At 38.9% G+C, this 22,585-nt stretch overlaps 1 protein-coding gene and 1 long non-coding RNA gene across 3 annotated transcripts; one reads left to right on the forward strand and one right to left on the reverse strand.

Moving 5' to 3' along the window:
• Window positions 1-4,609: 4,609 nt before the first annotated feature.
• LOC121969620 lies at window positions 4,610-5,623 on the reverse strand. The gene is made up of 3 exons (XR_006108585.1): window positions 5,262-5,623; window positions 5,072-5,165; window positions 4,610-4,990 (listed from the first exon to the last, which is right to left on the reverse strand). It is a non-coding gene; the product is annotated as an uncharacterized LOC121969620 (long non-coding RNA).
• Window positions 5,624-9,316: 3,693 nt separating this feature from the next.
• On the forward strand, window positions 9,317-22,426 carry LOC121969621 (protein-tyrosine-phosphatase IBR5-like). 2 transcript variants are annotated; one of them, XM_042519815.1, is made up of 6 exons: window positions 9,317-9,768; window positions 18,512-18,611; window positions 19,489-19,546; window positions 19,627-19,733; window positions 19,935-20,258; window positions 22,218-22,426. In XM_042519815.1, the coding sequence occupies exons 1-5, from the start codon at window positions 9,532-9,534 to the stop codon at window positions 20,246-20,248; spliced, it is 816 nt and encodes a 271-aa protein (XP_042375749.1). In that variant the 5' UTR covers window positions 9,317-9,531; the 3' UTR covers window positions 20,249-20,258; window positions 22,218-22,426. The 2 variants fall into 2 exon arrangements, with proteins under 2 accessions (XP_042375749.1, XP_042375750.1); XM_042519816.1 differs by lacking the exon at window positions 22,218-22,426 and adding an exon at window positions 20,988-21,004.
• Window positions 22,427-22,585: the final 159 nt, after the last annotated feature.

Genomic DNA, 22,585 nt, shown 5'->3' on the forward strand with positions numbered 1-22,585 from the left:
CGGCCATATAACCCTTGGATTTCAAATAAGTGAGGGTGGCAGTCATAGCCAGATCGAAGGCAGTGTACATCCGTTCGTAGACTTTTTCCGAGAACTCTTCCGAACGGATGTAATTCAGCCTCAAGGCTGCGACTCGGCCAGGCTCAGCCTCTTGATATTCTTTAAAGGCCGCTTGGGAGGCTGCGAGGGACTCCTGCAGAGTTTTCAGTTCGTCCTTATGCTTAATTGCCGCGGCCGAGCGGCTTGCCTTCTCGTCGTCCAGCTGCTCCATCAACTCTTTGACTCGCTGCTCCAACCCCGAGCCTCGATATTCTTCTTCTCCAGATCGGAGATAGCTGTCTTCTTCCGCTCGGTCGTCAGGCTTATTTTTCGGTCAAGTGATTTGACCTGTCGATCGAGCTCGGACAGAGTATGCGCCTGGTCGGCCGTTTTCTTTTGCTCCTCCGCCAGCAAAGCTTGGGTCTTTTTGAGCTCCCTCTGCAGCTCGGCGTATGATGGACCCTGAGAGGGTGCGCCGTCCGAGCTCCTTAACCTTTTTAGCTCCTCGTCCACCATCGCCAAACGGTTGGAGACGGCGATCTCCTCCACCCATCTCTGTCGATAAATAAGATCATTAACAGCCGATCGAAAGAAGCGTATAAAAGACTTGAAGAAAACAAACTTACCCCCGTGGCCTGCTGCATGTGGCTGTTGGCCAGATTGCTGAGCGGAATCATCGCCACGCGCGCCCGAGCGTCGGCCCACATCTCGGCTAGGGGCCCCTTCATCGTGATCATGTGCTCGGGCGCGGTTGGCCGATCGGACTCCGGCATCAGCTCTTCAGTGGGGAGATGCAACAAGACCCGGATTGTACGGTGCCGACCGGGAGTCGTCTGGGCCGAAGCTGGAGACGGATCGGAGGCCGGTGCAGACATCTGGGATAAAATGGCCGAGCGTTCAACTCGGCGGGGAGCGGGCGGAAGGGTGCTAACTGGAATGGCCTCGAGAGGGTCCACGGACGCGTCTAATTGCGAAGGGGTCCGATCGGATGAGATCGCCTCCACCGCTGGGGCCTTGCCGCGAGAATCGACGGTGGTCCGCTCTGCCGGCTGGATGGCGGAAGTGGCCGATCGAAGGGGTGTCTCCGCTCGGTGCCTCTTCTGTCGAAGAGGGCGTCCTTCCTCTTGAGCGGAGCCTTCCTCCCGGACGGAAGCCCCTCGGCTGGAAGTTATGCCAACCGTCGGCTCCGGAAGAGAAGCCTGAGCGACCGACTCCCCAGCATTTGTCTCGCTCTCTCCTTCGTTAGAGCCGACCGGCTGAATGCCAAGCGTCTCCATCTCTTTGGCCGCCGCGGCCTCGAGCGCCGCCGCGCCGCCTTCCTCTTCAAAATTCCAGCCATCACCGACTCCATGACAATGTTCGCTGCAAAGGAAAAAGGAGAAAATCAGTTAGCAATCAAGGCAAATGTACAAGTAAGATTCTTACCGAAGCCGCTCGGGAGGGAGGTTCTGATCGGACTCAGGCCGAATATGTACATCACCCCCTTCAGGCAGGAACTTGGTGATGTCAAACTTCAGACTGGCTAACATGTTGGCGGCATGTAGATAGTCCGGTCGGGTCTTGAACCTTTTGAGCTCTGGTGAGATTGGTGGCCCGACCTGCCACTGGGTTCGGAAGGGGGCCCGCTCGGGCATACGAAGGTAGAAGTAGAATTCTTTCCAATGCTTATTGGAAGAGGGTAGTTTATTGAAGAAAACTAAACCGGGTCGAGCCTGGAACATATATGTGCCCAGTTCGGACTGTTTAGGGTAATAAAAATAATAGAAAACCTCCGGTCGGAGGGGGATGCTGTGGATTTTGAACAAGACGACGACGACACATAAAAGGCGAAAAGTGTTGGGGACCAAGCTTCCGAGCGGAATTCCAAAAAAATTGCAAACTTCAGCGATGAAGGGATGAACGGGAAATCGCAGACCGGCTGTGAACTGGTCGCGGAAAACACAAAAAGCTCGACGCGGCGGTTTGTGTGGCCGAGCGGAGGGAGAAGGTAAGATAATTTCGAAGTTAGATGGGATGTCAAAAGTATCCATCAGAATATTGGCGTCGCGCCGATCGAAGCGCGACTCCATGGTAGTATACCATGGGCCGAGGGCTTGGTCTTGAGGTTGGGAGGAGCTAGCCATTGTCCGAGCGGCCGAAACCAAAAAAGACGAAAGGCAGAGGATAAAAGAAAGAAGATGACAAACGAAACAGTGCCCCGAGAACCAAAACTCGGGAAAGAAAACACAAGAACCACAAGAACCAAAGATAGAGCAGAGGAAGAGCCTTACAGAGGAGAATGAGGATCGAGGGAAGAACGCCGGAGATTGTCGGAAAACAGAAGAACAGGGTCACCGGAGTGTTGAGAGCGAGAATCTGTGGAGCACGCGAGAGCAGAAATGCGGCGAAGGAAGAAAGCGAAGCCTTTATAGGGTGGAGCCCGAGCGGCCTCCACCGTCGGATTCAGGTCGCGAGAACCGGAGCATGCATCGTGCCGTCCATTTCAAACCGCCTCGGTCTCATCACCTGCGGCGCCGCCGCCGCCGTACGATGACGGCAGCAATGCCACGTGGCATTCCACCATGGGAGAGCATTTAATAAGCGCCTTATCGAGGCACAGAGCGCGTGTTTACCCTTAATGTCGAAGATTGGCACAAATTCCGAAGAGATCCTAGGAATGTGGTCGTTGACTGAACGCCGCAGCTGCCCCCGTGGGGGCCGAGTGGAGGATAGTGGCGTATGGATGCCGCTCGGCGCAACTGATGGTCCAGTCAGTCGGACTAATCGCCTCCTTTGACTAGACTTGAAGGGGAGGCAAGTGATCCGACAGTGAAGACGGGGGATCCCCTTTGAGGGAAGGCAACGCCACGTGGAGGTCAAAAGCCTAAGGGCAAGATGAGGTTCGGCCGATCGGGGCAAGGGTCGGATCAACCATCCGGACGGGTCAGAACAGAAGCAAAGACAACCCGACGGGGAGTCGGGTCTCCGACGCTCATGGTGAATAGGGTCGTCGGGCCAAGCGAGTAGCCCGCTAGGCCGAGGCATAAAGCAGTAATGCTGTGAACAGTTTCATCTGAGCACACGACCTAGAATCTCCTGACCGGATCAGTACCTACGTACGATCGGAAGTGATGGGACTGCCGAGCGGTCGGACGCTCGGCGCGGGAACAGCAGGGACAAAAGAACATCGGGAAACATCCTCTGACAATAGGCATGTCCCACGACCAAGTCATACGCTGAACCTTACAACAGAAGGTTCTGCCGTCCCATCAGAGAGGTGCTCGGACTGTAGCGGTATGGTGTCAGGCAAGCTCCTCTAACAAGCCCATACTGAGGTATGGTAAGGGGACACGTATTCACCTCGGTATGTGTGCACAAGCCTCTTTACAGCTCTATATAACGGTCCTCACACTTCGCCGGAGGTACGCAATCACACATTCTTGGATATTCGAAGTCACTTCATAGTTTCCTCTTGTCTGACTTGAGCATCGGAGGGTCGTCGCCGGGAACCCCTTCCCGGCCCGACTTCCTTGCAGGTTCGCCGGAGCTCCCTACGGCCGGTGGGAGATCCACGTCATCAGTTCGGAAAGCGCCACGTGCCCAGCGTCCATTGATTCAGCGTTCGGACATGATCAATATGCAACCATCAAAATGCAGCAAACAAAGTGCAGCAATCACAAACCAAAAATGCAATCAATGCATATGATGCAAAAATGACATGTGCCACCTCTGACGGCAGTCAGCCATCTCACACGCGATGGTGAGACCGAGTGGGTAGAGCTATGACAATTGTGCACTCTGTCATCACTGCTCCTGAGTGACCGAGTGGACAGGATACTATCGGAGTACACCTATCCTCCTATCCCAAACAGAGTGAGGGAGCTCAATGCTCTCATCTCCTTGAGTCAGTCCCGAGGAGGGATCCCTGCCCGCTACACGCTGTAGTCATCGCTACCCATGAGCGGACCAGCGGAGCCCTGACAGAGCAAACTACAACACACACCCTGCTTGAAATATCATTAACTCATGAGTGGTTGTGTGTGCGCATGTTATATAACTGGTGATGTGCTCAACAATAATGGAGCTGACAATCACACAACATGTAATCATGCAAGACGGTGCATGACACTAAGCATGTAAATCCTAACCATAATCACCTCCACATAATATGTAGCAAATAGGAAAATAGATCATACCATGACCTAGGTATCACAGGTCTAAGTACACATGCCAAATAATAAAATCGAGAAAACTAGTCCTATACTCAATGAAGTCTAGTATGTCACTTACTCTAGGAACTAAGGTACACATGACAATAATCAAGAGATATAAACATGGATACATAACAGGCAACTAACAGAACATGTTATAGGTATCAAATAGTGACATACCAAAGGCAAATCTAAGCATGATCATTGCTACTAGGTATAAATTACTATGCATATCAAAGTAACAATATCATAAAGGATAAGTTAAGAAATACCCGTCTCAAAAGAAGATCGCATCCAGAAATCCTACGTCGAGACGCTCGTCTCGAATCAAAGTTATGTAACGACATGCATATAATTTTAACTAATTCGAAGTACACCAATTAACAAAATCCAAATTCTTATTCAACCAGGAAACCCTAATCCATCGATCAATTACCCAATAACCAATTCATCCCTAAATGATCAATCTTCTACATAATGAATCAAACCAATCCAAACAAACTCACCCAACTTCGATCGTGCTAATGTTGACCCGCGATCGGAGAAGTTTGATGCTGGAAATTGGTGGCCGGAGTTGGATGACGCTGCTAGCCACCCAAACTGATTCCCCAAATCAGCCCTGTACCTAGACCTTTACTTTAGATCAATCAAGCTTAATTCAACAACCTTACCAACTCTAGATCAGAAGTAGCTACTAGCTTGAGATGATGGTTCGTGAAGATGACCACGCCTCGCCGGTTAGTAGGTGACACTGCTTCGACCTAGTCCAAATAGCAATCGAAAGAAGATCACAACAAGGAAAACCAATCAATCACCCGGATTAACTAAGGCAACACACCTACCTCCCAAATCACCAACAACCAGAGGGAAGGAGAGCAAGAATCGACGCTGACTTACCTTTCTTGATCACCTCCCGATGGCGTGGCTTGGTCTGATCTGGCCAGTGAAGATGCGGATCGCACTGTGAGTAGTGCGAGGAAAGAAAAGAGGAGGTTGATCGGTTGGGAGACGACGTAAAATCTTGTTACTCACCGTGCCCTAGCCACCAAGGAGTCGTCGTTCGACCGTAGGCACCACCGGAGCAAAGACCCCTCGGCTGAATACAGCTTGGACTTTCTCGGCACCGTCGAGCTCTGACGACTTCCTCCTCAGGCGACACCGACGATCGCCGAAGGTAGAATCTCTGTTCCGTCGTCTTCGATTCGTCCGTGAAAGAGAGAACGAGAGGAAAGAAGAAGGAGGTTAGCACGGGTTCGGCGATGGAAAATCAAGGAGAAGGGATGAGAAGGAAGGGGCAGTTGGCGTCTGGTGTGGGGTGACGCGTGGAGAAGAGGTGCGACATCGGGCGCAAATCACACGAGAAGGAGAGGGGTTCAGACAGAGGAGAAGAAAAGAAAAATAAGAAAAATTAAACCTAGGATTTTAATTATATACCTAGGTTAATTTCCTCAATCAATTCCCAATTAAATTGGGGCATCAAAACAGACTTCTTGATAGCCAAATAATCGGTCCCCTTAACCTACATCATCCGAACTCTGAAAAATTCTCAAAAAATTTCTATAAATTCTTAAAAATTCCCTTAATATTATTCGTCCATAAAACTTTATTATTTTATTATTATTTGGTCACAGTATTTTACACAAGGTGTCTTTGAAGGGAGGTGCGTTGTGTATATTCACTATTATTGATGATTTCTCTAGAAAAGTGTGAGCATTCTTTCTGAAGTAGAAGAGTGATGTGTTTTCTACTTTCATGGAGTGGAAAATTATTATCGAAAAGCATATTAGAAGACAAGTCAAGTGTCTTCGAACAAATAATGGTTTGGAGTTTTGTTCTGATGATTTCAATACCTTACGTAGAACGGAAGAAATTGTGAGGCATAATATAGTTTGGCGTAACCCTTAACAAAACAATGTGACAGAGAGGATGAATAGGACTTTGATTGAGAAGGTTCAATGTATGCTCCTCAATACGGTTTACCGAAGAATTTTTGGGTCGAAACTGCTACGTACATTTGTTATCTCGCCAATCACTTTCTGTTAATTGCTATTGATAAGAAAATTCCACAAAAGGTATGGTCTGGTACTCTTGCTAGTTATTTTGATTTGAGAATATTTTGATGTTCTGCATATATTCATGTTGATAATGGAAAGTTGGAGCCCCGGTCTATGAAGTGTATTTGTATAGGTTTTAAGTCTGGTGTGAAGGGATATAAGCTTTGATGTCGAGAGACTAGTAAAGTCATCATCAGTCGAAATGTTGTTTTTGATGAGACTAGCATGTTTAATAATCTCTCTTCCAGACACACTTCTGAAAGAGATAAATACAAGTCGAGCACATAGGTGGAGCTTCAGATTGGATCTACACCAGCATCTACTATAGAGTCTAATTCATACTTAGTGGATGCTAGTAGCTCCTCACAAGCATCTCCACAATATTCCATTGCGAAAGATAGGCCTCATAGAGATATTAGGCCTCCTCAAAAATATGCAGAGGCGGATTTAGTTGCTTATGCCCTTAATGTAGATGAAGAGATTGATTCCAATGAGGAACCTGTAACATTCTCAGAGGTGGTTAGCTGCGACAACTCTAGTAAATGGATGATAGCAATATAGGAGGAGATGAAATCACTTCACATGAATGACACATGGAACCTAATGAAATTGCATAAGGGTAAGAAGGTTGTTCAGTGTAAATGGGTGTATAAGAGAAAAGAAGTTCTTGCACGGAGAACTTAAAGAAGATATTTATATGCAACAACTCGAAGGTTTTGTAAGGAGGACTGTGTTTGTTAGTTGGAAAAGTCACTTTATGGTTTGAAGCAATTATTGAGGCAGTCGTATAAGAGACTTGATGCATTTATGACCACTCATGGCTTTAGGAGATACAACTATGATAGTTGTGTATATTTTAGAGTGAGCGACAATGGATTGTTTGTTTATCTATTCTTATACGTCGATGATATATTAATTACAACTAAAGATCAGAGAGATTTCAGAAAGGTGAAAGCTCAGTTGAGCAGAGAATTTGAAATAAAGATTTGGATACAACAAAGAAGATACTTGGAATGGAGATTGTAAGAGATCGGTTAGCATGTAAATTGTAGCTAAGTCAGAAAGGATACTTTGACAAAGTCCTCAACAAGTTTAATATGCAGAATGCCAAGCCTGTATGTGCTTCGTTATGCTCATTTTGGACTTTCATCTGCTTTGTCATAATAGTCAGATATTGATGTTGATTATATATCATGAGTTCCATATTCTAATGTGGTTGGTTCCCTTATGTATGTCATGGTTTGTTCACACCCTGATTTAGCATATGCAGTGAGTGTTATCAGTAGATATATGTCGAACCTTGATAAGGAACACTGGAAAGTAGTCCAGTGGATTTTCATAGACTTGTGTGGTTCTATAGATGGAGTTGTCAGTTATGTGGATTTTGATTTTGCTGAAGACCTTGATAAGAGAAGATCTCTCATTGGTTATATTTTCAATATTGGTGGTTGTGCTATTAGCTATAAGGCTATGTTGTAGGCTACTGTTACATTGTCAACTATAGAGGCTGAATACATGGTCATTACAGAAGCTTATAAAGAAGCAATTTGGTTGAAGGGTCTACTTGGTGAACTCAATGAAGACTTATAGGCTACTATAATTTTTTGTGATAGTCAGAGTGCTATTTTTCTCATAAGGAATCAAATGTTTCATGAGAGGGCGAAACACATTGATGTGTAGTATCATTTTGTGCGTGATGTGGTTGCTTGTGATAATATTGTTGCGAGTAAAGTTAGTACGCATGATAATCCTGCTGATATGATGACCAAGTCACTCCCTTTTGCCAAGTTTGAGCATTGCTTGAACTTGGATAGTCTTCATTGTTGAGTTTTGCCCATAAGGGGTTTTATGTGGAAGAGGTGAAGAGTTTGTGTTCTCTCATCAAAGATTGGAATTTGTTTCAAGATGGAGATTGTTAGAGTTTGGTAACCTGAATTCTACTTTAGATTGGCTTGGAAGTTTCGTGGTGCGACATTATGGATTAACAATCTATTAAACTGATCTAATTTCTTAATCCATATTTACACTTTACTTATAAAGTGTATTTTTAGGGTACAATGACATTACCTTCTTTAGTCATTGTTTTTCCTTTCTTTGAAAGTTGTACCAAAATTGTTATATAAAAAAATATCTGCTCTCTTCCCGTGATTTTTTCCTTGTCAAGGGGTTTCCACTTAAATATGTGTGTTCAGAATTTTTATTTCTTTTCCTGCTTCATTTTTCATTTATTGTTATAAATTTTTAACATTGTGGCATAATGAGATGATGAGAAATTTTATTCCTTAAGGGATTATTCTCTCGGGGATTCTATTTCTATTTTATATGATAATCTACCATTCAAGTATCAACTTTATTATGTCCGTGAAGGTAATATTTTTTTAACTTCTTATAGTAAAAGGTGATTATACTTACACCAAACGTCTCTCACAGTCCGTTTTCAAATTATGTTAAGAGAAGTAAATTATAAAATTTGACCACTAAATGGTTAGAGAGTAGAAAGAGTTTTCCCCTTAAAAATATGTTTGTTGGAAATTAATTCTGATCTCATTTTAATAAATACAATATTTCTCTAACTTATGATTACCTTAGCAATCCATTCAATTATTTTTCTAGACGAATGAATGAGATAATTAATTTAAAAATTTTTATTAGGCAGAATAAGAGGATAGATTTGAGAAAAATATTTTAAAAAGAAGTCTTATTATTTTTTTAAAAAAGAATGATTTGGTAATTCTTAATGAAATTCATAAAAAGGTGAATTTAGGGGATGAGAAACACATTCTTTAATAATTAAACAAATAAAGTTTTTTAAAAAAAACTTAAAAGCAATTAATTTTTTAAACTGTACTTGACTCTTATTAAATAATTTTGAACAATAGAAATTCTAATTCGACTTTACTACATCACCATTCACCAGTCAGTTCAAAATCAAATAAAATAAGTATCTTACAAGTTTGTAGTAGTTATCTAAATTAATACTCCACGCAGGCGCGAGAGAGAATAAATCACAAAAGTAATAAATAAAAGGAAAATATAATTAAGGATTTAGCATACCGTCGTCATCTTCTCGACCCGCAGGCAGAAAGGAGGAGACGAAACAGAAACCTTCTCACTCCCTCTTCACCACCAGCAAACTCGATCCCCTTTCTCCTAGATCAATCGCCACCTTTCTCTTCTCCCTTTTCTTCTGAGATCTAAACGATACTCTTCTTGTTATTGGAAGTTGATCGGAATCGGATCGCCGTCTGATGAGGAAGAGGGAGAGGGAGAACCCTTGCGAAGTCTGTGGGCATTACCACAAATACGAGGAGGGGGAGGTATGTAACATCTGCGGCCACCGGGTCCCCGCAGCCTACGAGCGCACCATACAGCAGAGCAGCGCCTTCCCATCTGAGATACTCAAGGATTTCCTCTACCTTGGTAGCTACGACAACGCCTCTCGTGGGGAGATCCTCAAAGCCCTAGGCATCACCCACATCCTCAACGTGAGTTCCTTTCCCCCGCGATTTCTCTGTCTGTTAGCTTTTTTTTTTTTTTGATGATCCAGAGATGACTTCGATGTTAATCTGGTGGTCCTGTTTCTGGTTACACCCTAGCCATGCTAAATGGAGAAAATTGATGGAACAGAAGAAAATAATTCTCACGAAGTTAAATCTTGCATTTAACATTAACTCGCATAGTCTAATGACAAAAACATTTCTGTTAGTTGCGAACTTGATCTAAGAATGATGAACTGTTTATTTCCTACATAATATCATCCAGCTTGTAGCTAAAAAAAATTGGTGAAAGGAGAAAAATAGGGTTAACCAGTCTTCTTTTTTATTTATCTGTTTCCATTTGTTGTTATAGTGGACTGGATCTTTTACATTGCAAGCACACTAACCCTTAAATAGTTCCAGAGTATATTCTAAACTCATCTAAGATAAAGTAGAAGTAAAACATAATACATACTACTTCGACCTTTAATTAGAACATTAACAATCAACTTTGTAGTTTTCCTTGATAAAGTGGCAATCAAGCTCAATATGCTTAGTTATGTCATATAAAACTAGATTTTAGCAATATCTTAGCATATCATCACAAAATAAGTGTGTGTATGAAAAGAATTGTATCTCAGTAAGAAATCATTTTAATCATAGTAATGACAAACATCTTGAGTCATAATTCTGTATTTTGCTTCATCACTATGGTGCAACTTCACTTCTTTCTTCTACTTCGTCAATAACCAATGAACTGCACAAAAATGGTACACTAGCCATTGACAGAACGATGATCATCTAAAGACCATGCCCAATCATCTTCCAAATAACATTCGACCTTTAAACTATCTTGTTGAGAGAAAAAAATCTCATCCGTGATAATTCTCTAAGATCTCAAAAATCTTATGGGAATCTATTGTATTATTCTTACGACGATCCTCCATATGCCTACTCACCATTTTCATATTAAAGATAACATCATGGCAATTATGTAAAAAGAGAAAAATAACTTTTCTACAACTAGCTGACAATTTCAATCCGCTGAGCCTTTTTCATCTTGATTTTTTTATTGACTAGATCAACAACATATTTACTTTAGGATAGAATCTAACCACCTCAATACCCAAGTATTATTACTCACCCTGATATTTCACCTGAAATAGTGTTGGGTTCTAAGTGAAATTAAACATAAAACATGCAGTAGAAAAGGAACCCACCAGAGATCCATGCGAATTTGAATTCATCGTTGGTGTACCTCTTGATGCGTAAAACCTTTGTGGATCTGGAGAGTGAAGTCAATTTGAGCGCGATCAATATGTTTGCGCCTTTATGGTATCCACACGAGCACAACCGCCGTTTGTTTCACGAGCACGATTGGAGAATCACGTAACCCACACCGTAGTGCTAACTACTATTTAAAGTTGAAACTGAACCCTAACTCTTAGTGTTGACATGATCTTATCATATAAGACCGTGTTCAAAACTACTCAACCTCCAAGTCTCATCTAATAAGACATATTCTTTTTATTTTTATTTTTCATGCATATCCAAAATGCAAACGAAAATATAAACGTGCATTTAAAATCAAGGGCTTTATTTGGTTTGGGCTTGTTTAAAAACTCAAACCCATATTCGATTAACCCATAAATCCAATATGTTTAAAACCTAATTAAATTAACTCATTAATCCAACAAGTTTAAGATCCAAAACAAATTTCAGACTTAAAACTTAGGCCCACTTTATTTTAGTCATACTAAAATAAAACTCCAAAATCGATGCGCTTTCAGTGTGTGATCCAATAGGTTCTCGTAACATTGATAGTGACTCTAAAATCTTTTTTTAAAGGTACAAATAGCAATGAGTGACATCTAGGAAGGTATCATAGCTACCCAAGTAACGAGAATGTCACAAATTCGACCTAAGCTATTTTATTGTATAACTTAGTCTTTTTGTCTATGATATCTAGATTGATTTATGAGGCATAGATCGTGTCATCCTCTCATCAATCTATGTATTTTTTTATCTCTAAGGAGACTTACTTAACCAAATAAGCTCAGTTTCTTATATTGACTTATTTGAGCATGACCATGCATTTTAGTAGTCCTACTTAATCAAGGGATCCACAAACATCACTTTTGTTATATGGAAGTAACAAATTTCATCTACGTCACTCACATCTCTTCACATAAGTCATTGCATATCTAGTAAACGACATTATAATCATCCTTGTTATAGGGGACGTTTGTCGAAAGTACACAACTCCTTATGTAGAGAACCGTAGTGACTTCAGGTCAAAGAACTATTTACACTAATATCACTGTGAGAATGTTTATGACACTCATATAACAATCCATAAAATATTTTCATGGCGGTACATATTCTCTAGTATATACTCATGCGCTAAGTTAATATCTTATATTCATAACTTATGAGATTCAGTCATGCTAGTCTCAATGCATTCATATTGTCCTTGTATATTGATACTTGACCAGGAATGCTTGAGAGTAGTGATCTACACATATCTATTATTACTCACAATCAATTCAAATAATTGATATGCTATAGAATAGAACTTACCACACTAGGACATTATTATATTTATTTACATTTGTATAGATATAAAGTAAATATAATACACACAAAATATTGTCTGTTATTAAAATATGATAAAAAATCTCATATCAATCCTCTCGTGATTGACTTTTAGGGCTGACACTAACAAATACATGTGAATTGAGACTTCAATTATTTGATTTTCTCTCATCACTATTTGTAATAGTGATACCATCTATATTATCTTACTTTGATTATGCTAGTTAACCTTTTTGGGTGTCCTTACACTACTGAATTTAGGAATTATTTACATGTAAATTTTCTTTGTACATCATGATGCAAGAATGCATTTTTTTATGCCTAATTGATATAATATCCAATCAATATTGCCCTCGTAAAAATTACAAATTATAATAGAAATTATTTTTGAATCTAGAATGAATGCACATCATAAATTTTTTTCTTCTTCTTGTGGGCATTTGCTTGAGTTGCATTTTTCTTGTATTCTTTTGATAATCTAGGTGTTTGGGCTTAGCCCGACTCATCTTGGATGTAGACGACCTTCCCCTGCTTTGCTTACCGGATAAATTCGAAGCACAATTTATGACCTCTAGAATATTTGTTTCTAGTGGGATTCAAACTTTAGTCCTCTTATTTGTTCCCTCAAGTGTTTTATCATTGCAACACACCTATGGGCTTGCATTTTTCTTGTAATTCCTTATAGTCATAAACCTTTAGATTGGCATTTGATCTAGGAAATTATGTGCCTTAGGCTTGCACAAATACCAAAATAAAATATAACTGTTGTGAGGATATTATTTTTTACGGATATGGTATTAAGGATTTGTATATGTGACAGACTATATTAATGCATCATAGAGTCTATGTGATAGAGACATGACTAGAGGAAATCCATTGAAAATAATAAATTCAATCAATTAATATTTTCTAAGTGTATTCTAGTTCTTGGCTTTGAGATCTTGCCCATAGGCATTGTGTTGTTAAACAATTAAGGGCGAGGTTTGTGTTAGTTTAATCGGTTTTGATGTTAGACAAAGGGTTAAGTTAGAACTTGTATTTGATAAGTTTTGTGGCAAGTCTACCGATGAGCGGGTCACATAGAAAGAGAAAGTCCCAATAAATCAAGGATGATCATATGTCTAGCAAGAGGAAGTCTCACATTAAGGGTGATAGGATGTTTAGCAAAACAAAGTCCTGACAAATCAAAAGGTGAGTAACCGTCTAGCAAGAGAAAACCCCAGCATATTAAGAATGACGAGATGCTTGTCAAGACGAAGTTTTGGTAGGTCAAAGTTGACAAAAGGCTTCGCAAGACAAATAAGACTTCAAACAAAGGTTATGGAGAAGGTATTCTCCAACTTGGCTGATTTCATTTATGCAGCAATAAGCTCGAGAGTACATGTAATATTGGAAAATTGTGGGTGAGATTAGGCTCAGATGAAAGACCTACAAATAGCATAATCAATTAGATTTGTAATTACTTGTGATTGATAGTTGAGTCAACTCAACAAAATGAGACCTTCAACTTACCAATGTATCAGTCGACATCAATGGGTTGACTAAGGAGTTGACTTAGCTAAAGGAACATAAGTCTACTGTTTTCATGGCCTTTGTTGAATAATAGAGATATACTGGTAGTCATCTGTTGATTTCAAAGTTTGGCACTCACTAAAAATAGACCATCATTCTCATACTATGTCATCGACGAAAAGTATCAATTATTTGAGAATCCTTTGCAACCTTCTCATTGTCTTCCACCTTGTGAAAGTTTCTACTTTTGAAATAATAATACAAAACTTTCACATTATGTTGTATTATTTATATACATACTACATGAATATGTTTAATGAGAATAGAATAATTCAAAGTTGGAATATTTAATATTAGAAGTTCCTGTTCCTTCGTATGATAATTTTATGAAGGCCAACCTAGTGTTCAAAATGTTAACTTGTAGCATCACACAATCCTACATTTGAGTCTTGCAATCACATCCCATGAATGCCTCATCATTCCTAAGTAGGATCTCAATCAATTTTTGCAGACATCTTCATAGCTTCATTGTGTATCATTTTGTTATATTTCTCAATTTCATGCTCTTTAGGTGAGAATAAAAAAGCTTCAAAGGAAATGAAAGTCGGTAAACCTATAGGTTTGAATGATACTAATTGAAGTTTGGAATTGTTTAGGAGATCAAATAATAATTTGGTTAATAAATTTAGTGAATAAAAGTTTGAGAATTAAGAAGATGCTCAGAATGTAGATAAATTTTTACTATCTACAAGAATAAAAGTAATATACAATCTGTTTCTAACTATAATATACCATCTGCTTCCAACTATAAGGGTATTGGTTGATAAATCAGACTATGGAACTTTTGGCAATGAGTTATTGAGACGAGACAATCATTTTTATCATCAATTTTATAATCATAATATCAACAATAGATGCTATAAGGCAACTAATGGAAAGAGAGAAAACAAGGATTTGCATATATATATATATATATATATTATAAATTTAGAAAATATTTATGATAGTGCAGTACAGAATTATTGCGGTGGATTTGGGAGAAAATAATTTCTAGTAATTATATTGGTTTGAGAAAAGATATATATGATAATTTTCTTACTTGTGTTGCAAGTACTATGAGTGTAACAAAGGATTTTTCTACAGTTGCGGGTCAATTCTAAGTTTTTTTTTACATTAGTATTAAATGAACTAATTAATGATGTTCAAGATAAATTATTTACAAATCATATTATGTTAATTAATGACAATGTACTTAGTGCGAGTTCAATTGAAAACTGTATATATGAAATATGAAATGTAGTTCTAGTAACAAGAAACTAATTGTCGTAGTTAGGAAGGGATGAATATGGAATTCTTCTAAGAGGTTTAGGTATTTCAGTTCTATTTTTCAATAGGAAGGGGACATGGATAAAGATATAATTAATAGAATAAAGCATTAGTGCTTGAAAGGAAATCCCTCTAGAGTCATGTGTTATCGCGTCCTCTTGACACCGAGCAGGATAGCAATTATCTGCGAGCTAACGAGAAGGGAGATTGGAGCAGAAGGCAAGAAGAGAAAACGCCGAAAACAAAAAGAAAACCACTGATTCTCTAGGTTTTACCAAAAATAGAAGCTTTATTTAGAATAGAGAATTATGTCTCAAACAACCATACACGTGTTTATATATGGAGTTATGGACTTCAATTTTTATCTTGTAAAGAAAGGAAAGAAATTCTAATAGATAAATTTTTTTTTCTTAACAGACTTACAATCGTAAAATCTCTAAACTAATTAAAAATCCAAAAATATCAAAGATAGAAATTACCAAAAATATCTTAAATATCAAAAAGGTGAAAATTATCAAAAAATAATAATAAAAATTTACGGATCCTCATGCATTAGCCACCCTGGGTTAAAAGAACTCATCCTTGAGTTTAGAATAGTTTCATATGGTAGCCCAGGAGGAAGATCATCTGCAACATTGTTGTTAGCATGGCTATGAATGACATCCATCAAAACTCAAATTCCTAATCCATAGGCATTGTCTATAAGATACTTAAGATCCTCAGGTGTCCCAGATCTACTACTTACAACAAAAAAAAGTCGGTAACATGATAACCGAAAGAGCTATAGTATGAGTGTTCCATGATAGCCATTAACTGAACTGAGTTGTAGTTATTTTCTCTTATACGAGGTAAGACATTGTCTGCAAATTCTATGTAGTTGCTTGCACATGGGCAGGGTTTTGAATTTGCCAATATCCCGTTCTTATTCTCAGATTCAGCACTGTTTTTCAATATCCACTTTGCGTTGTGCCACAATCAACTGGTCGATGAACTTCCTCAGTGCAATTCCAACAGAAGCGATATGAGCAATTGCAGCAAACATCAAAGCTTCCACTTCCAATTATAAACTCAACTGTAAATTTACAACCAGGAGCAGGACACCATTGTCTTTCTATTGTCTTCCATGTATGATCTTAGAAGATTCCGAGAATACTTCTCTTTATCTTCATGGGTTGCCAAGAGATCAATCATGTCTTGGCCAACAGCAGCATCCCAGGATGGATCAGAACACCTTAACATTAAGCATCCAGGGCATCACTTATTGATGTGCTAATGTAACCTCTCCAACAAGTGCCGCAAAAAGGATGACCACAAGCAGCAGAAGTCAACTCTTCTTCCTCGTCGGGGTTTCGGAGGGGAAAAATGCCAAGGGGAGATCCAACTTCATTGACAACTTCATCCACTTCATCATCATCATAAACTGGGTCACCAAATATTTTGATCTTGTCGTCGTCTCTCTCATCGTCATGAACTTCATCGTCGTCGTACACCGGCTCACTAATCTCTTCGGTCTTGCCTTCTAGGTCTTCCTCAAATGGTCTACAATTAGTTGCTTGATATAATTTGAAAAAAGGTTCAGAATTACTTTGCTGGACAAAACATGAATTCGGAACGAATAAAGAATCATCATTAAGTACTTCGGCCACACCATAATCGTCATATACTGGATCATTAGTTGCCTCGGTCTTGTCTATAATTTGAGGTCGAGATTCCTCTTCAATTTCTTCTAGGTAAAATCCTCCTCAAAGTCATCTTTGAATCTGCCCAAGTCATCTCGACCGTCGAAGCTATTGTCTTCCATGGCGAAACCTAATCGTTCCTACAACGAAGTTTGAGTGTAACCAAAGGGAAGAAGTGGCCTTTCATCTTCTTTTTCATCTTCTCCCAATCTTTGATCTTGGTTTTGCCCTGTTTGTCTCATGAGCGCCACAAGTGCTCCTCACCTTCATCTGATCCAGTACTTACTTATAGTAGAAGAACCACTCGACTTTGTTGATCCAATCAATAACAATTCTCTGTTTGTGACATACTATAAAATTCGAGTAGATCAACTCAAAATTCGAGGTCTCCATGTCAATCCTCTTGACCACGTTCCTCACGATCTTCATGATTTTGCGTCACCGCCGCTATACGTTGGATTAAATTTGCGACTTGTTTTTGTAAATCCTCAATCCTCAATCCTCAACCGTCTTTCACGGTGTTCGGCTTCCTCCATTGGAACCTACTGACCACGACTACGACATCCTTCCATGGGATTTGACGCTCTACTTCCTTAATTGGAACCTGCCAACTCTGATACTAACAGACGCTAGGCAGGATAGTGATTATCCTACGGGCTAACGAGAAGGGAGATTGGAAGAGAAGGTAAAAAAGAGAACACCGAAAACAAAGAGAAGACCTCTGTTCTCTAGGTCTTACCAAAAATAGAAACTTTATTCAGAATAGAGGATTATGCCTCAAACAACTATACACGTGTTTATATAAATTCTAGATCTTAAGACTCAAGAAAGGAAAGAAATTCTAAAAGACATGAAAATTTTTCCTAACAGACTCACAATCCTAAAATCTCTAAACGAATTAAAAAGCCCAAAATACAAAAGATAGAAATTACCAAAAATATAAAAAATACCTTAAATACCAAAAGGTGAAAATTACCAAAAATAATAATAATAATTTAGATCCTCTTGCATCACCTCTTTATGCTAAAAGTCAAATTTTATAGAAGTGTGGTTATACCTACTCTACTTTATGATTGAAGTGTTAGACGATTAGGAAACATGTTTAAAAAGTTATATGTGGGTAGGATCAGAATGCTAAGATGAATGTCTGGAGCTGTAAAAAAAAATTTCTGATATTCTAATTAGGTGCAACTCCAATAGATGATACAAATAAGAATATACTTATATTGAAATGGAATGAGAATGTTTAAAAATGACAAATAATTTTTATAGATTGAATTTATTGAAGTGTGGAAGGCATAAGGTATAAGGGATAGAAGACCAAAGAAAAGGAGACATAAAATTCATATCGCCGACCCTAAATAGTTAGCTCTCCGACCTCAAATAATCAGGTCAAACATGGATGATGACAATGATGATGCCCTTCTATTCAACAAGGCTTTATGCCCTGAGTTGTTTATTGGGTGTGCCCCTTTACTGCATCATATATCAACATGGACCATAGTGTAAATTAAATACTCATTGTTTGGATCATTTCCTTTCTAGTCCAGCTCTGCTTTTTTTTTGTCTTTATATGGAGTGAGTTATCTTTCTTTTCCAGCAAGGACTTTTACCTTTGATTTTTTGACATGACCTTGCAGACTGTTCCTGCTTGCCAGAATTTATACAAGAATTCCTTTACTTACCACTGCCTCAAAGATGATACAGTCATACAATTTGATGAAGCAATTCAATTTATAGGTAAGATAGTACAAACTTCTCTCCTTTTCTGGTGGGCATGCATTAATAGGTGATCATTCCTTGAAATCCATTTCCTGAATAATATGCTATTTTCACATAAAGTCATTAATATGGTATTTAACTTTTATCTGCTTTTTTTCTATTTAAAGCTTTTAAATTAATAGTATTCTGTTGTCATAGAATATATGTTCACTCTTTGCCTGTTCACTATTTACTTAAAAAGGCGATACTTCCTGAATTAATGTCATTCCTGCTCAAGTTCCTCTAGTATAGCAATTTTTTTGTTCGTTCAAACACAAGAAGCCCTGAGATTAACATAGCTAGGTTATGTTGGATTATCAACATCTGAAAGAACTTTTGATAGCAAGTCTTTCTGCTTACTTGTCAATTCATGTGTAGGTCTTTCTTCTCTTGAGGATTTTACTCCAAGATTGAGTCAACTTTAATTGATGCATTTTGAAGTCTGTATCTCAAATAAATAGGAGTTTATGATTTAGGGACTCCATTTTTGCAGAGCTGTGTATCTGGGATATTGTTATTTTTGTTAGCAACTTAGGTCCCGGAATATTTTCATAGAAAAAGTATTCAAATTGGCTTTAACAGTCTTGAATATTCATCTTGCTGTAATGTTGTTTGCAATCTTGTTCTGAAGCACAAAATTCTTAATGAATAAAAATATGCAAATATTTTTTTTCTAGGTGTTTTTAGCTTGAATTATCCAATGTGGCTAAGCGGTTTACACAAGCAAGTTATTTTTCATCTCCATCTAGCTTTGATAATACCTTTTTCATTCTTTGCATAAATCATGATGGATTAAATTGCTGCCTTTGTTTTCTTCATCAATTATTTATTTTACTAATAAACACTCATCTTTTAGATCAATGCGAGAAAGGGAAAGCTCGTGTGCTTGTCCACTGTATGTTGGGAAAAAATAGGTCAGATCACTTTCAAGTTGATATTGAACTTTCAATATAGTTAAATGTAATCACCAAAGATGGTTAAATTGTTTCGGTAGGTCTCCAGCAATTGTGATAGCTTATTTGATGAAATCTAAAGGATGGAGACTTATACAAAGTTCTCAGTGGGTTAAAGAACGACGCCCAGTGATTGAATTGTCTCCAGGTTGTCTTTTCCTATTTTTGCATCATATAGGGATAAGAATGTCACTTATAGAAGCTTAAAATTTAACACGAACTCATTTTCCTTCATTTGTTTCCTTCTGTCACTCTTAAGATAGTGCTTTATGTTACGTTTTTCTTGTGAAAGACGTTACTTTCAATTTGATTCGATGTTTGCATGTTTGACTTGGATGGTGTCTTGCAGCCATCTATCAGCAGTTGTCGGAGTACGAACGAAAAGTCTTTGGATCCAGTGAAGCTGTGACTGGGCAACCCATCCTTGCATATGAATCAATTCCATCTTTTGGCTTTGCAATCTCCCCATCATCCAATACAACACCAGCTCCAATATTTAACCAGCCAACCGCATCCATCTTCCAACGAGCCAACCCGGATACCACAGGAAGTAATTTTGTTTTTGGAGCAGAAGCGAAAGTGGAACTAAGAATGACGGACAGCAGTGCTTTCGGAGTGTCACCACCACCAACTGGGAACGAGGCACCCATGGACAGTACTTGAAGGATGACAGGTTTGCCTGAGGCCCATCTCCTGTATAAGATGGTTGATGCCAATAGCTTAGCGTATCTTTGACAATACAAAATGAAAACTCGTCTAGTTAACATTTTTGTGTTAGCCAACTACAACCCCGAATAAAACTAATCTGTTCATACAGTCGTTTGTTTGTTGGGTGACCTGCCCTTTAATTTCGATATGTGCAGTGAACCAGTTGATCCTCATAGTTTTATTTTTTGCTCAAACATGGCTGGATATGTTTTTGTTTGTACAATAATGACTCCTAGTGGGTGTGGTATGGTTAGATTTATTAGTTTGGTACCCAAACGGTAGACTTACATCAATGGGCAAGGGTTCCAATAGCGGTTATTGGCAGATGACCCTTCCACTTAGGAGGTCGTTTAATACCTGATTTACCTCCCTTCATCTCATTGTGGGGGTTGGTGATGAGGGGCACTTGGCGTGAGCATTATCACATCTTTGCATCAATTACTAAATGTAAATATGAGGTACATCATATTATCTTAGTCCCTCATGTCTATTGGATTTATTTACACATAGATTCCAGAATTTCCTTTGTCACTTCACATGAGTTTCATGTAAGTGAATTTGTAAGCTGATAAGATATTGATAGATATTTTCAGTTTCCTCTTTTTCTATACTTTTGGAGCACCCTAGAATTGCCAAAGTTGCAATTTTCTTCTTGTTAGTTCTCTCGAATAGATTAACCAAGTATATTTCATAGGATTGATTGCACAGCAAAGAAGAGGAGAGCTGAAGAGGTTGAATGATCCAACTTCGCCAGATCAATGCAGCAGTAAGAAGACGAGCAAAAAAAAAAGTCTTATGCTCCAAATTTGAGTTTGAGCTTTGCACAAGTTGGTAGTAGGGTGGCAGAATCGCAAGTGGTGGTTGATTCCGGAAAGGAACAGCTTCTTGATTACGAGCTTGAGAACTGGGGAAAAACTATCTGCGGAATCAAAATCTGGAAAAAGCGTATAATTTTCAGAGTTCAAGTCGAGTATTAGGTAGGTTTCTTTCTTTTGAATTACCTAGAATTTGGAGGTAGAATAAGATCAACATGAGCCTTATGTTGGAAATTTGAATGGAAACAAGAAGAGGTGGATGGAAATGACTCATTGTGAATGAGAATCATTAGTCCCATATTAGGAGTTTTAAAATATTGTGGTGTCACAAGCATCGAAGTTGTGAATAAGGTTTGCACTCTATTTAAGGTTTTAACACTTAGAATCACCTTTTTTTTTCTTGGTGTCAAAGATCACACTAGGGTTGTCAAGGGTTGTCGATTGCTGGTAGACTAGACTAGTTGTGAAAGCATAAGGGTATCAAATGCACAAATTTGTCAGAACAAGTAGCTAGAAAGTGTGAAGAAGATAGCAAGAAACTGAGGTGGCCCTGTAATTCAGGATTGTTATTCAAATTTCTGGATGTCAATTGCGAAAAAAAGGAATGTGTTATTAGTCAAATAATGGTAATCAATTTTGCTGTGTAAAATCCTGCTTGGATTTATACAATCTCTACTTTTTGGTAGAACAATAAATTTATGTTGAAGTTTGCACTATCTGGATAGTACTATCTTCATGTGAATTGAAAATAAGAGCATACTATCTTTTTGTGACTATAATGCCTTCATACCTGATTGTCATACCAAGTTGCCCTAACCCTCGTACCCACCATGGTCAGAGAGTGCCTCTTTCTTTTTTCTGATTCTTATAGAGTTGTTGGGAATTCAAATGATTGCTTTTGTTTTGGGAATTCGGAATTGTGAGAACACTTTACAGTTTTGATTATAATTTTATGCTGATCTAGTTAATGATATTTTGTGTGCATGATCAATTATCTTTACAATTTTGCTAGTTCAAGATATTGGCTTTGAATATTATCTTCCTTTCATTCATCATGGTTCAGTCTCTTGTATCTCTTGTTGTCATTGAACTCGTTCTCGTCTTTCCAGGGCGAAAAGTAGCAGCCTTCTATTGGATTTGGTGGTATATTGAGTTCAATAAACTATAGTTCTGGTGAAAGGGGCAAATGAATTCGATTTCAAGTTTGACTATATTCATGTGTATAATGTCATTAAGCTCGAGCCCAAGTGAACTTGAATTGTTAGTCGGTTTTCCTACCATTGGAGTAATAATTAAAAGTGATATCGCTCATCCCAAACAGTTCAGTATCGTCAGGAGCTCGTATGAGAATCAGTTTGACTGCACTAATCATGACGGAATATTTCCAATCTCATGACAAAATAAAGATAAATCATGGGAGTATTTGACTCTAGCACAATAATCCTTTGTAGGAAAGATGTCAAACATTCAACAAGTC

Source organism: Zingiber officinale, chromosome 4A (genome assembly GCF_018446385.1).
Source record: "Zingiber officinale cultivar Zhangliang chromosome 4A, Zo_v1.1, whole genome shotgun sequence".
Lineage (NCBI taxonomy): Eukaryota > Viridiplantae > Streptophyta > Magnoliopsida > Zingiberales > Zingiberaceae > Zingiber > Zingiber officinale.